At 39.7% G+C, this 13,479-nt stretch overlaps 1 protein-coding gene across 2 annotated transcripts in view; it reads right to left on the reverse strand.

Annotated features, from left to right (window-relative positions):
• Positions 1 to 6,007: 6,007 nt before the first annotated feature.
• The window catches only part of PRR12 (proline rich 12), a 104,609-nt gene continuing 97,137 nt past the window's right edge, over positions 6,008 to 13,479 (reverse strand). For both annotated transcript variants that reach the window (XM_063435775.1, XM_063435774.1), the window contains 3 exons: positions 11,861 to 11,989; positions 6,881 to 6,976; positions 6,008 to 6,235 (listed from right to left, as the gene is read on the reverse strand). In XM_063435775.1, coding sequence (XP_063291845.1) covers positions 6,095 to 6,235; positions 6,881 to 6,976; positions 11,861 to 11,989 — 366 coding nt within the window. In that variant the 3' untranslated portion in view covers positions 6,008 to 6,094. The remainder of the gene's footprint in view (positions 6,236 to 6,880; positions 6,977 to 11,860; positions 11,990 to 13,479) is intronic.

A 13,479-nucleotide genomic window follows, 5' to 3' on the forward strand; every position in this document is an offset into this window, starting at 1 on the left:
CATGTATTTCTGACCCTATAGTGTTAAAACCACCATCTAGCTCCCCTGGGACCCTCATGCCTTCATAAATAAAGCAAAATCTTACTGTATTCAAGCCAGAAGCTGTAACTCTGCATGCTGTTTGCCTAAAAGAAAACAAGCAGTCTGTTGACCTCATCAGAAGTGGTAGCCTGATCCAATCACAGTGCTTTCCCTTAGGATTGGCTGAGACTGACAAAGAGGCAGATCAGGGGCAGAGCCAGCACAATTCAAACACAACCCTGGCCAATCAGCACCTCCTCATAGAGATGAATTGAATCAATGAATCTCTATGAGGAAAGTTCAGTGTCTGCATGCAGAGGGAGGAGATACTGAATGTTTGGATGCATTTTAGGCAGCCATGACCCAGGAAGGATCTCTAACAGCTATCTGAGGAGTGGCCAGTGAAGTTATCACTAGGCTGTAATGTAAACACTGCATTCTCTCTGAAAAGACCGTGTTTACAGCAAAAAGCCTGAAGGTAATGATTCTACTCACCAGAACAAATTCAATACGCTGTAGTTGTTCTGGTGACTATAGTGTCCCTTTAACTATATATATATATATATATATATATATATATATAATACAATGTTAAACACAAATACACACACCAGTCAAGCCATAAAACTTGCTTTTCCCACAGAAATCTCACTAACAGTGCTCTCACTACTGCAAGGGATTCTGAGTAGGCATACGCAAATGAGCTCAACAAAGAACCACATTTTTGCCACATAATTCCACTTTATACATGGATTCCTTGCAGTATGTGTCTGCTGTATACAACAGCTTTGAACCAAGTAATCCATGTATAAAGTGGAATTATGAGGCAAAAATGTGGTTCTTTGTTGAGCTCATTTGCATATGCCTACCCAGAATCCCTTGCCGTAGTGAGAGCACTGTTAAAGTGAGATCTCTGTGGTAAAAACACGTCTTATTGCTCGTCTGGTGTGTGTATTTGTGTTTAACATTGCATTAACTATCCACTTATTTCAGGTGGAAGGAGTTTTCATCCACACTTTTTCCCCACCACAACTTACTTGGTGTGTGTATATATATATATATATATATATATATATATATATATATATATTCAATTCTTGATATTTTGTAAGATATAATAAACTACAGCATTGTTGTATACACACATAAGATCCCCCAGAGATAAAGCCAATCCCCTGCAGCTGTCAGGGCATACATTTTAAACGTAAGCATTAAAACTACTGAATGGGATAAACCAATGATTTTATGGGATGGTTTTGGAGGAGAGCTGGTGATATCAAAATTATGTCATATGTGGTTTCTTGCGCATCAGCTAACTCTTCTAGTACAAATGCTGAAGAAAAAAAAACAACAACAATGTTACATTCTAGATATCAAAAACTTTGATACAAAACAAAAAGGCAAAAAATCGCCCCATACGCTGCAGCTCTGAAAGACCGTTCCATTCACAATATTCGCAAAATGCTATGCATGTGGAATTAAGGAATAAAACATATATAGAGTAGTACGCAATTAAATGGTTTACGTTACGCTTTCATATAACCCTTGCACCTCTGCAATTGGCAATATATATATATATATATATTAAAAATGTGACAGGCAGAGAATTCAGCAGACTTTCCATATAACTATTGTGTTTTTTATTAAACTTAAGGGAATTAATATTTCAGTCCTAATTCCAAAATCAGGGGGAAATGGACTAAAATGATAAAACGTGCTAGAATTATTAAAATGTCGAATATTGGTCAGTCTTCAAAATCCCCTGTGTGATATTGCACAACTTGAGATTTATCCGTAGATCTACAACATCTATGATATCGTAGTATTTATCAAACATGGATCTTAATCATCGCAGTTTTATTTAGTATTTTTTTTGGTATTCTTCTAAAACATAGTTTAAGCCACGGCAAAAATTACATCATACCAAATACACATGAAAAAAAAAATATATATATATATATATATATATATAACCTGTGATAATAATCTGTCATCTGTCATTTATTATTCTTAGGTCTTTAAACCAAAAATGACCTTTTATGTTGAGATTTTCTGATTTTACGTATCTTCTAACTCAATTTGGTTTCCATGGTTTCCCGATAATCTCTCCACCTTAATTAATATATTAGGTTCATATGTCCTATAACATTAAAATTGTATCCAATAGATTCCTGACTGATGTGAGATTTCTTTTTCGCCAAATATTCATGTTCACACCTTTAATTGAGTCTTTGACTACATAAGGGGCTTAGTCTTTCTTAGGCAGCAAATAATGTCCCGTTTCCACTGAGTGGTTCGGGTCGGTACGGTCTGGTACGCTATTTTGAGTGTTTCCATTATGAAAGTGGCCCATACAACCGAACCAAACCGCACCATTCCTGGTCCCCCTTCAGATGTAGGTCCATAGGAAATGGCACAGTACGGTTAGGGTGGAGCTACTGGCATCACACTATACAATCCATTGATTGGCGGACTGGAAAACGGCAATGCTCATGACAAATGACACGCTAGGCATTTGGTCTAAACCCCACAGCCCCCTGGCGGTCCGACTTGCAGTGGAAACGCTCACCTGAATAGGCTGGACCATTCTAACCCTTCCAAACCATACTGACTCGAACCATACCGCTCAGTGGAAACGAGGCATAAGTAAACTCTGAATTATATAACATAAAAATCTGAATAATAATAAAAAAAAAAGCACAAACAGAAGAAGAGTAATTACAGATTACCTGCACATGGATCTACACTGTGAAATGCGTTTTCCTATTGTTACATTTATGCATTTGGTGCATGAAACGCGCTGAATGAACCTTCACTGTAGTTTTATAGCCCATATTTTTATGTACTCAGATAATAAAGATTTTATGTCAATGGAGATCGCCACACTTGCTATTTGTTTTTTGTTTTTTATAATTATGAACACCGTTATAACAGTCATTGGAGATTGGCAGGTTTTAGGACATTGCACAAAGTACTGAGCGCTTTATTTCAAGTTTCTGCATTAGAGAAGCAAAAAATACATACATCTATTTCAAAATCACATTGCTTGTGTTTGCGTTCGATGGGATTTGTTTCTTGTGGAGTTGAAAGCAGAGGGCCAAGTTTATACATCCTGATCCTCTCATATCAAAACATATTAACCGGTTCCATGTATTATATAAATTTAGCACCAAAATCCCAACAAAAAAAAAGGAAAAAGAAAAAGAAAAAATATTTTATGGACTAAACAAAGGTCATATCTCTTGTTCAACTAGCAGAGGATGTTGCAGATATTCAGAGCAAGTTGTAATTAAGCAAAAAAAAAATAATCAGACTGTGACAGTTGATGTTGAATTTAAGAGCTAAAAACTATCTGGCTATTTATTTTACTATGCAAAACGTGGCTGTAAGCAAAACAAGGTAAATTTTTGTCGTAGAGGGAACACATGAAGTGGGTTTTTTGGTTTTATACAATTCCTCACCTTTTATCTGACAAGCACAAGCATGTCAAAGATCAAAGAGCATTGAAACAACATCAACTGCCATAGACGCTAGCAATAAAAAGAATTCTGAAACACAAACAGCCTATGTGACAACAAAGATAATAAGTTTAACCATGTACAAATAGGAGGAAGTTATCCTGTAAATTTTTTTTTAGCTTGGCTTTCCTTTTTTTTTTTGTTTTGTGTTTTTTTTTAAACATTTTCAGATGAAAAAAAAAATCAGATGTGACAAATGCAGAAAAGAAGGGAGAATATTTCACTTAACGATACCTCAGAATTTTTTTCATCTTTTTTTTTTTCTCTGTTCTAAGGGGGGTTTTTTTCTGATCAAAATACTAATTCAAGTTCAGTTATACTGAACACTTCACACCTATGCAACATTATCATTGTTATCAATTAGATATAGTCAAATACAGTATTGTACATAGATTTTTTTTTTCCTATACAATATATACAGAATTAAAAAAAAATAATAAAAACACACACACAAGTTTTTCGTTTTCCCCGATAAATTCTTCCTTTTAACATACTGGGAAAATATGATTTTAAAATTTCATCTAAGAACAAGAATTAAAAAAAGGAAGGGCATGGGGTATACACTTACTATGCAGTAATGTTTAAATAAGGTTAGAATGATGACTTTAAAAAAATATCTATTTTTTTTTTGTTTTTGTTTTGTTTGTTTTTTTACATTTTTTTTCCTTCTAATTTTCAGGGAGTGATCCCCTCACCCCAACTCCCATCTACCCATAACAAGATGAAATTACACATGGAAAAAAAAAAAATTGACTCTACGGTAGAAAGATGAATCTTTGCCAACATTCTATAGGTAACAAAGTAAAATAAAATATGACAAGGTACTGTAAGGACAGGGCATATTTTTGAGCATAAACAGATGACAAGAGAATGCAATACCTCATTACCCTTGGTACTAGTGGATGTGCCAATAAACATTTAGCAGCTGGCAAGGCATCACCAGAAAAGTCAAAAAGCAATGTACAATGCAATATTGTCTTTCCCAATCATCCATTAGTAATAGGGAATTGAATAACCAGCAAATGCCACTCTGTGCCAAATTCCAACAATCAGACATTTATCGTGGTATATAATACTATATTTATATCATGGGATGTAACAAAAAAAAAATTAAGAAAAAAACTCAGAAACAAGAAGAATACTGAATATATAGCAAACAGTCAGTGGACTCCAGAAAAAAAAATATTGAAAAAAACAACAACCAAAACCCCACCTCTTTGATGTTGGATTAACAAACCTTTATTTTGCTGCTTGCAGGCAAAACTAAAATACTCATCCTTTCCAGCCAGCCTTAAAGATGAAGGTGCGGTTTTAAATTACAACCCAGCACAAAAACTGTACCTGCTACGGATCATAAATGCACCCAATCTAAAAGATCTTTATAGATGGTACAGCACCACTGCCCCTTTTGATGTTGCTAATATTCATATGCAGGAACAGGGTAAGAAACGATGAGCTTGCAATCACACTAAACATTGTTTTAGCTCAGATCCCTACGGACAAGTCATTTTGTGGTCATGTCAGTTAGTGTCCATGGTCTGACGTTGCTAAACAAAGTACTGATTTTTTGAATTTTATTTTTTTAAATATATATTTTCTATTTTAGTGGGGTAGAAGGAGTGCCTTTTGTATTTGAGCTAATTCTCTAGCAGCTATTTGGTTAAGAGCTAAGTATCTCAGAGACATGTAAACCTTTTCAATTTAAAAAGCAAACGTACAGTGCTGTGAAAAAGGATCACAAATAAGATCAGTGGAATATGGGCGTGCTATAATAAATATTCGGAGTGGGGAGCAATTTATATTCCAAAGTTTTAAGCAAAAAAAAAAAAAAAGAAGATTTGTTAATCCAAAATCTAAATGCCCTCCACCCCTCCCCAATTAACAGAGACTCTGGTTCTTCCACACTCACAACACATACACACATGCTTCCCAATAAATAATGAGGGGCAAAAAAAAAATATATATAAGAATTCGCATTTTTCACCCTGCCTGCTCCTGTCAGACTATGTCAGTCACTGGAAGCGGATCTGAGCAGAAGACAGAGCCAAAAAAAATAAAGTTAAATTGCTCATGACGGGATGGCAAGGGGAGTGGAGAAAGTAAAAATAAAACAATAAAACATTAAAACTTACAGTTAGCTAAACCTTCTCCTGGTGGAGAAAGGATAAAGAACAGAGGAAGAAGAAGACAGAAGTCAAGAGAAAGAGAGACCCATCTTGATACAAAGACGTTTCGCTATTCAAAGGCCTAAAAGTCATGTAAGTTGAGGCCAGCAAGACTTACATAATCCAATCCCCAGAGCTCACTGCCTCAGCCCGTTGCCGAGGCAACAAAGTAAGTCCGGGATAAAAGGCTTTGCATTCTCTTCCTGGCACATCGTTCTCCTACTCTCTATCTCTCTCATCTTTTGAGTCAGTTAAGTTTTTTTTGTTTCTTCATGGTGTTTTTTTTGTTTTTTAATATATATATATATCTATATATATATATATAGGATTTGACTTCCTGTTATCTCGTTTTTGTGTGTTTGTTATAGTGGATAACGGTCATCTGTTAGGTCACGCGCACTTGCTCTGCGCTTGAGTGAGTAGGTCAGTGAACGAGTCGAAGAGTTTTTCAAGCCATGGCTGATTCCTCATGCATTGCTGGACAACTTCTTCCTGCCCCAGGTCATCGTTCTGCTGTTCTATTGCGTTGGTCTGCCGAGGAACAGAGAGCAAATCGTTAACAGATTCCGACATGGCAATACACTTACTAAAGGCGTTAAATAGTATACACTACACTACAGATATAAATAGTATACATTTGTGTATTCCAATTCCTGTACTGTCGCCTAATGAAGCCTAAAGATTAAGTTCCTTCTCGCTCTCCTTCTGAAAAACAGAGAAGGCGTGCGGCTTTCTTTTATAGTCATATGTTACAATCATGTAAAATTAAAATCATTTGGAATTGTGGCATCATCTAAACATCTATGGTGTTGTCAACAAATTAGATCCAAGTCCATTGTTACTAATGAGATATCTACAAGGCCACATTTTAGACATTCTCTTATTTCACACAAACAATAGAATGGATAAAAAAAACCATTGCATCATGGGAATTGAAGTCCACAAACATTTGGAGAACTAAGGCAAGCAATTAATGCAAAAGAGGAGTTTAACTAAAATACTATACTTTTTAGAATGGAAAAACCTCACAGAGGGCAAGCTTGGACCCTGCTGGTGCATATTTTTTTTTTACCATCCCCGTGTTAAAGACCAGGTAAGAGGGGTCAATGGCCCACCTCAAATGAGTTTACGTATAAATCCAGGCCTGTACCTGGAGGATATGCTGACCCTACTCACCTCTTGCTTGCAGCGTAAAAATATGTGATACTTGTAGTGATGCAAGGAATGGTACAGAGTGTAAAAATGAGACTTTTCTCCATCCACTTTGAATTCCTAGAAAGCAAAGAAACATTGTGAGAATACCATAGTAATGGTACATCTTGACACCTCTAGAAATATGTGCACAGAGGTACTTGCTGGGTTGTACCTCGAGCCACTGTGAAATCTTGGTGAAAGGTTAAACCCCAGCATGAAAGGTTTGTACTTCCACCTATTTCCCTCCTAGCCTTGACCTTGTTAGAGGAAGGTCTATCTACTTGTCATATTTGTTGACTGTTGAAATCACTGTGGACCAAGAATCAGTTTTTGGGAAAATAACGAGAGACGTATTCGTCACTGTATAAAAGGAAGGTGTCCAGTCTTGACTCAACCACCAGCTATCTGACTACACATCCCATAAATCTCTGCCAGCCAATATATATTCAAGCCCATAAGCACATACGGGGACATTTTTGGACATGGGCACTGGACCAGTGGACATTTCCACCACGCACAAGTTACGAGTTCTTTAAATACTTTGATATATGTCAGGCAGTCCTACTGTTGTACATTTCGTTGATTAGTATGTCCATGTAACAGCTGATTTGGCATGAAATGAGACCAGTAGATTATATTCTTCTCACTCTCCTGCCTTACTCCGTGCCTGTACCCAAAACAACACTGTTTTCGCTGGTGTCATAACTTTTTAAGTTTGAAAGTTCACCATGAAATGTGAAGTGAATTGTAAGAAAATGTAAAGTCTTGAAAAAAAAAAAGTCTGTGAAGAGATTTTCTGCTGTTTGACAAGCTGTGAAAAGATTTGTGGAATGTAAAATAAATTCACTTTCTCCAGTACCAGTAGCCTCTATAGGGAAACAGCCAAATATTCCATCAGTTCAATAATAGAGCACCTTATTAACCCCTTAAGGACCAAACTTCTGGAATAAAAGGGAATCATGACATGTCAGACATGTCATGTGTCCTTAAGGGGTTAAAGAAAACAAGGACACGGACATGTGAAGAATTTACTGTAGCGAGAAGTACAGAGATGGTAAACATATCTCTGTGATACTTCCAGGTGTGGGTGACATTATTCTTACATGAGTCCGTGGGACATTGGAAGTTAAATAAATTTACATTTTATGCCCTGGTGGTGCCAGGACAGCCAGGTATACCGGATAAATACATTTTTAATAAATATATATATTTTTAAATGTTAAAAAAAGGGGCGGAGCCTGGCAGCCATGCCGAGCAGTCGCATACAACATGGGCTCCGAGGCAAAAATTTAAAAGAAACTGAAATGAGCGAGAACAAGCCATCAAATTTGCTTGCAAAGCAGTCCCAGCTCAAGGGGTTCACTAAAGCGGCAACACAATTCAGAAGTCCCAACTGCCAGCAACAGTATCTTACCGGGGATAGACCCAAGGCCAATGGAGGGCCTGAGCAGGCAACGCGAGGGAGGCGGACGATCCCTCGATAGCCTTCTCGGATCAAGGTCTTCCCGGAGGACCTTACCTCCCACGCCCATGCCGGTGGGGAATATCCCGGAAAACACAAGCGATGACCCAGCACCAGGGAGCCGACCAGGCCCCAACTGCACAGCTGAACAAACGGAGAAAAACATGGCCCAGCACCATACTGCCCCCACTAGCGGAGAGGATTGACGGCCTACTTCAGGATGTCTGGGCTTTAATCTCCCCCTCCGTAGGAGCACTTCCGAGGCGAAGCCGCCTGCAAAGCTCACACAAGTAACAGCACGGCATGCAGTCGCCCCTGGATGGAGCCATGAAGCAGCCCGAATCGTGGGGAGGAGACTACAGGTGATCCGGCAGAGACCTAAACCTCGCCGCCACGAACCTAATTCTACGAACAGCCTCCATACCGTAAAACACCGGCCCACCCAGAAGGTACCTCCTCCAGGCACCCAGACCGGCCCAACGGTCACTAAGCAACCCAAAAGACTATGGCACGCAAGGGGACCCCAGGAGCCCGCAACACTCCGCAGCCGCGCCACAGCACCTGGCCCATGGAGGTCCAGCGAGAGAGAGGTCTGGCAGAGAGACATCACCGGAGACCTGCATAAAGGCCACCGTGCCAGCAATGCCCTCCACGTTTCGGGCATCGGATGAATAACCAGGACTTACCTACAGTAATCGTGAGCTCCATGTTGCGCAGTATATGGAACCACGAGATGCACTGCTTTACACATGTAATAGTAGTTAAACCCTTACTGTCTGAGCCCATAGTGCAATTAATCTCCCGGCACCAGCTTAATCTACAGTAAGGACCGTGTGGAACCCTGAGAGGCCATAAGCCAACAGACCCCTAGTGGGTACCTCATGGGCAGGCAATGATCACCGTTATAATTGTATTATTTTTGGTTATGGTATGCTGTATCACAAATGGTGATTAAGAATTGGCGGTATTAACCCCCTCACCCCCCCTCGGTCACTTAAGCATGTATATTTAACCTTACGACCACTCTTAAGATGTCTGACAATCTCCCTGTACCACGCTTTTCACCTATTTTAGTACATGTAAACTTAGCACGATTAAGCAACTGTACCTAAGCACACTTAGGGCGACTTTCTTTGGTTTAAAGCTGTTTAATTTTTGCGCAACGACCTGTAAGTACGTTTGAACACTAGCATTAAACCACACTAAGATATGATCCTGCATGCAACACACTATGTCTCAGCTTGCACACACGTCGATGAAGCACTGTAGATGAACTTGTCTAGCACGTAATATAATATAAAACGTTATCTTGCACAACTATCACAGACAGTCAGAAAAGCTTACACTCTATCACTGTCTACCCACTGTCTATATCTCCTCTCCACAAAAACAAAAATGTGCTGCCTATCTGCCACGTTATGTTTAATATGTCTGTTATTATACCGCTTGTGACTGCTATTGTGGCTGAACAAGCCTACTGTTATACCATGCACAACAGAAAAGAAAGAATAAAAAAAAACAAAAAAACCACACACATTCCATACATAACTTGTACTTACCTATTTGTACACACAAAACCTAGACAAGTGACAATTCCACTTAACAGGCATTCATGAAATGCTTTTCAAAGAGTTTGGCAACCCAGACTGCTCTTTCTATGTTCTTCTATGTTTGTTTTTATTTTGACTCTTATCTAAAAAGGATTCTGTGTTTCAGCATTTTGTTGCCATTTGGATAATGCTATCTTTTTTTTTTCCAGCAATAAAAGCGTTTATACAAAAGGTCCTTGAAGTTAACATGGACTCAATATTTTTTTGAACAATTCAAACTTTACTAGCAATTTTAACAAGGTTCAAAATCCAACCACACAGTCTACAGTTCACCATTTACACAGTTTGTTGAGGGGGGATCTAAGAGATACACAAGAAACGATAAGCAATACTCTTATCAGTGGAGGCAGCATGGAGAAGGATTTGGTTAACGAGTATATTAAATAAATGCCAGCCTTAGGGTTGTGTGAGGCGAGCTGTGCAGGCACACAGTGCACCGAGAGCGGCCGTCACAGCTCGCAGATCCCCAGTGCAAAATGGGTCTTGCCCAGGGCCGGACTGGCTCACCGGGATACCGGGAAATTTCCCGGTGGGCCGTCGGCACCTGGGGCTGGGCAGACATCTGGGTCTGCTGGCGGCCGCTGGGGCACCCGTGCTGGCGGCCGCTGGCCCTTGCCTGTAATAAAGCCGACAGAAGCGCTATGAGCAGAGCCTCTGTCGGGGGATAGAACGCAACTGCACGGACTTGCACCCATGTACTGATCAGAGCGGCTTGTTCCGGGTGAAGTGACGTCATGAGTGAAAGGGCAGCACAAGCCGTGATGCCGCCATGATAAGCAGTACAGGCAGCACACCAAGTTCATGAGGCTCTACATCAGGTACAGGGGAGGTCCTCATTATCAATGGCTGGGACAGGGCTGGAGTGGGGGAAATCAGAATAATCTGTACCTCTCTAAAGGAATGAGTTTAGAGAAGAGTGGGGTACTGACTATTAGTAGGGGATTGGGGTACTATCTATGAGGAGGGGGATTAGGGTGCTATCTATGATAGGGGATTGGGGTACTATGGTGAGATGGATTGGGATACTATCTATGAGGAGGGGAATTGGGGTTCTATCTATGAGGAGGGGGGTTGGGGTACCTACTATGATAGGGGGGTTGGGGTACTAATTATGATAGGGGGTTGGGGTACAATCCATGAGGATGGGGATTAGGGTGCTATCTACGTTGGGGGGTTGGGGTACTAACTATGAGTTGAGGGATTGGTGTACTATAGTGAGATGGATTGGGGTACAATCTATGGGGGAGGGGTTGGGGTACTCTCTATGGGGGAATGGGACTTGGGTGCTATCTATGGGGAGGTGGACTGGGGAGGAGATGGTATACTATCTATGGGGGGGAGAATGGGGGTGAGGAGAAAAATCGAGGTCTAGGAGGAGAATGTAGTACTATCTATGGGAGAGAGGAAGTGAGTGTTAATTCTATGGGGGATTGGGTACTAACTATGGAGGGAAAGGAGGAAGATAGGCTATTAACTATAGGGGGATGGGCAACTAACTACAGAGGGAAGAGACTAGGCTTGTACAATACAATATCAAAATAGTAAAATAATTTTCAAAATATTAAATCATTTTAAAACCGTATCTAAAAATATTAAATCAAGGCCACAGATATTTCTGGCACAGTGAGCAGAGAGTTGGTGGTGGTCAAGACATTAAGACGAAAGGTTTCCCAACATGTTAAGTCAATAACCGATGGTTTGATGGAAGGGGAAGGCATAGATGGCAGTCAGGGTCTCAAATTCTGTAAAACTATCCAAGGACCCTCCCAAAATAACCATAATGGTTTTCACAGTTAAAACGTACCCTTGTTTTGGGATAAATTACAACATTTGTTACATTTCAGACAATTTACAGAGGAACTAGCCTTAGGTGAAAGTAAAGAGCATTACCTGTGGTTTTGCTACATTCTTTTTTAACTTGTTAAGTGTTTTTCGGTTGTAAGGCTCCCCTCCAGGTTTCATCCTGGAGATAGAGTCTCCTTGATCACTGTGAAGTTGTGGGAACGTATGAAGTGCCTCCTGGGGGAAAGCGTAAGGGGGAAAAAAAAGTATGAAAACAAATTTATTTGACATATTTAAAGTACAATGTAACATTAGGTTCAACTACAGCGGATTTCAGGGGGTTAATCACAAAGTACAAACCAAATGGAAAAAAATTATATATAAAGAAATTACATATTTTAATTTTCTTGGTTTTACTTTTATGTGTCTTGAAACTTTGTTGCTATGAAAATTTTAGTTTTAAAAATACTTGGCACACTCACAAGTTTAGTGAGTGCTTTCTGTTGCCTATGATATGACATGACAGCTTAGATTAAAAAAATTAAAAACAATATTAGGATATTTATCAACTGACTCGGGGGAACTGTCTTTTGGACAAGCCCAATATAATACATCAAGCACAAGAGGGAGATGTTTGTTATGATTTTAAACAGAGAAGAAATGTGTGGCTAATAAAGAAGAAAAGGTCAGGAGAAACCGGAGAAATATTATTACCTGGGAATAAAACATTTAAGAAAAGATTAATTATGAAATTGTACATCATAAAAATAGAAAATAGGAGTATAAACTATACCAGGATTTGTATTCAAGTACAACATAAGAGAAAACTCTAGTTTTGGTGGCTAGTAGGAGTAGGATGTGGGTAGGAAGGATGTTGGATGATAGAGGGGAGTGGTTACCATAGTCAGGCCCGCTTGAATTCATGGAGTGTGAGTGCGATTTTCCTTATGCGTGGCCCACCTTTGAGGACAGCCAGTGTGTCCAGTGGAACCAAACAGTGTTGTATTTCTGTAGGTTGCTCTCACACGCAGCTCTTCTATTGAGCAGATTAACTCCACTCTAGTAATCCAATTGTCAATCGCACGCATGGTACTCTGTCTCCAGAGCCCGGGATAAGAATATGAGCTGCATTGACTAGGTATGGGAGTACAGTTTTATGGTAATTTCTGATTAGCATTTGGGAGTAATGTAATAGATACAGCTCTGGTGAAAGTGATATGGACTCATCTACAATGTCTGAGATGATGGTGTGTACTTGTTGCCAGAAAAGACAGATCTGAGGGCATTTCCACCACATGTGAAACAATGTTCCGAGTTCTCTCACACATCTCCAACATTCAGGATCTTGATCAGTTGAGTACAGGACTATCTTACTGTACCAATGTGTGAGCATCTTGTATCCGGATTCTTGGAATCTAGTGTTGATAGATGATTTGTGTGTCAGTGTAAATAGCTCGTACCATTCTTCCGGGGAAAAGGAATGCTTCAGGTTCCTTTCCCAATATTTAGTGTAGAACAGAGGTGCATGTTTTGGAGGGGAGATCAGGTTAGCATAAAGAAGTGAGATGATGTGGAGGGGGGTTGAGGGAAGAAGGATGTCGTCTGTGTGCACAGGCATTCAAAGTGGGTTTGAGGACGTATGGATGTCGGCAGGTCAGGTAGGTGTGTTAGGAAATGTAAGAGCTGAAGGGAGCGGAATTAGATCACTTGTGGGGTTTGGATTGATG

Source organism: Pelobates fuscus, chromosome 11, assembly GCF_036172605.1.
Source record: "Pelobates fuscus isolate aPelFus1 chromosome 11, aPelFus1.pri, whole genome shotgun sequence".
Classification (NCBI taxonomy): Eukaryota; Metazoa; Chordata; class Amphibia; order Anura; family Pelobatidae; genus Pelobates; species Pelobates fuscus.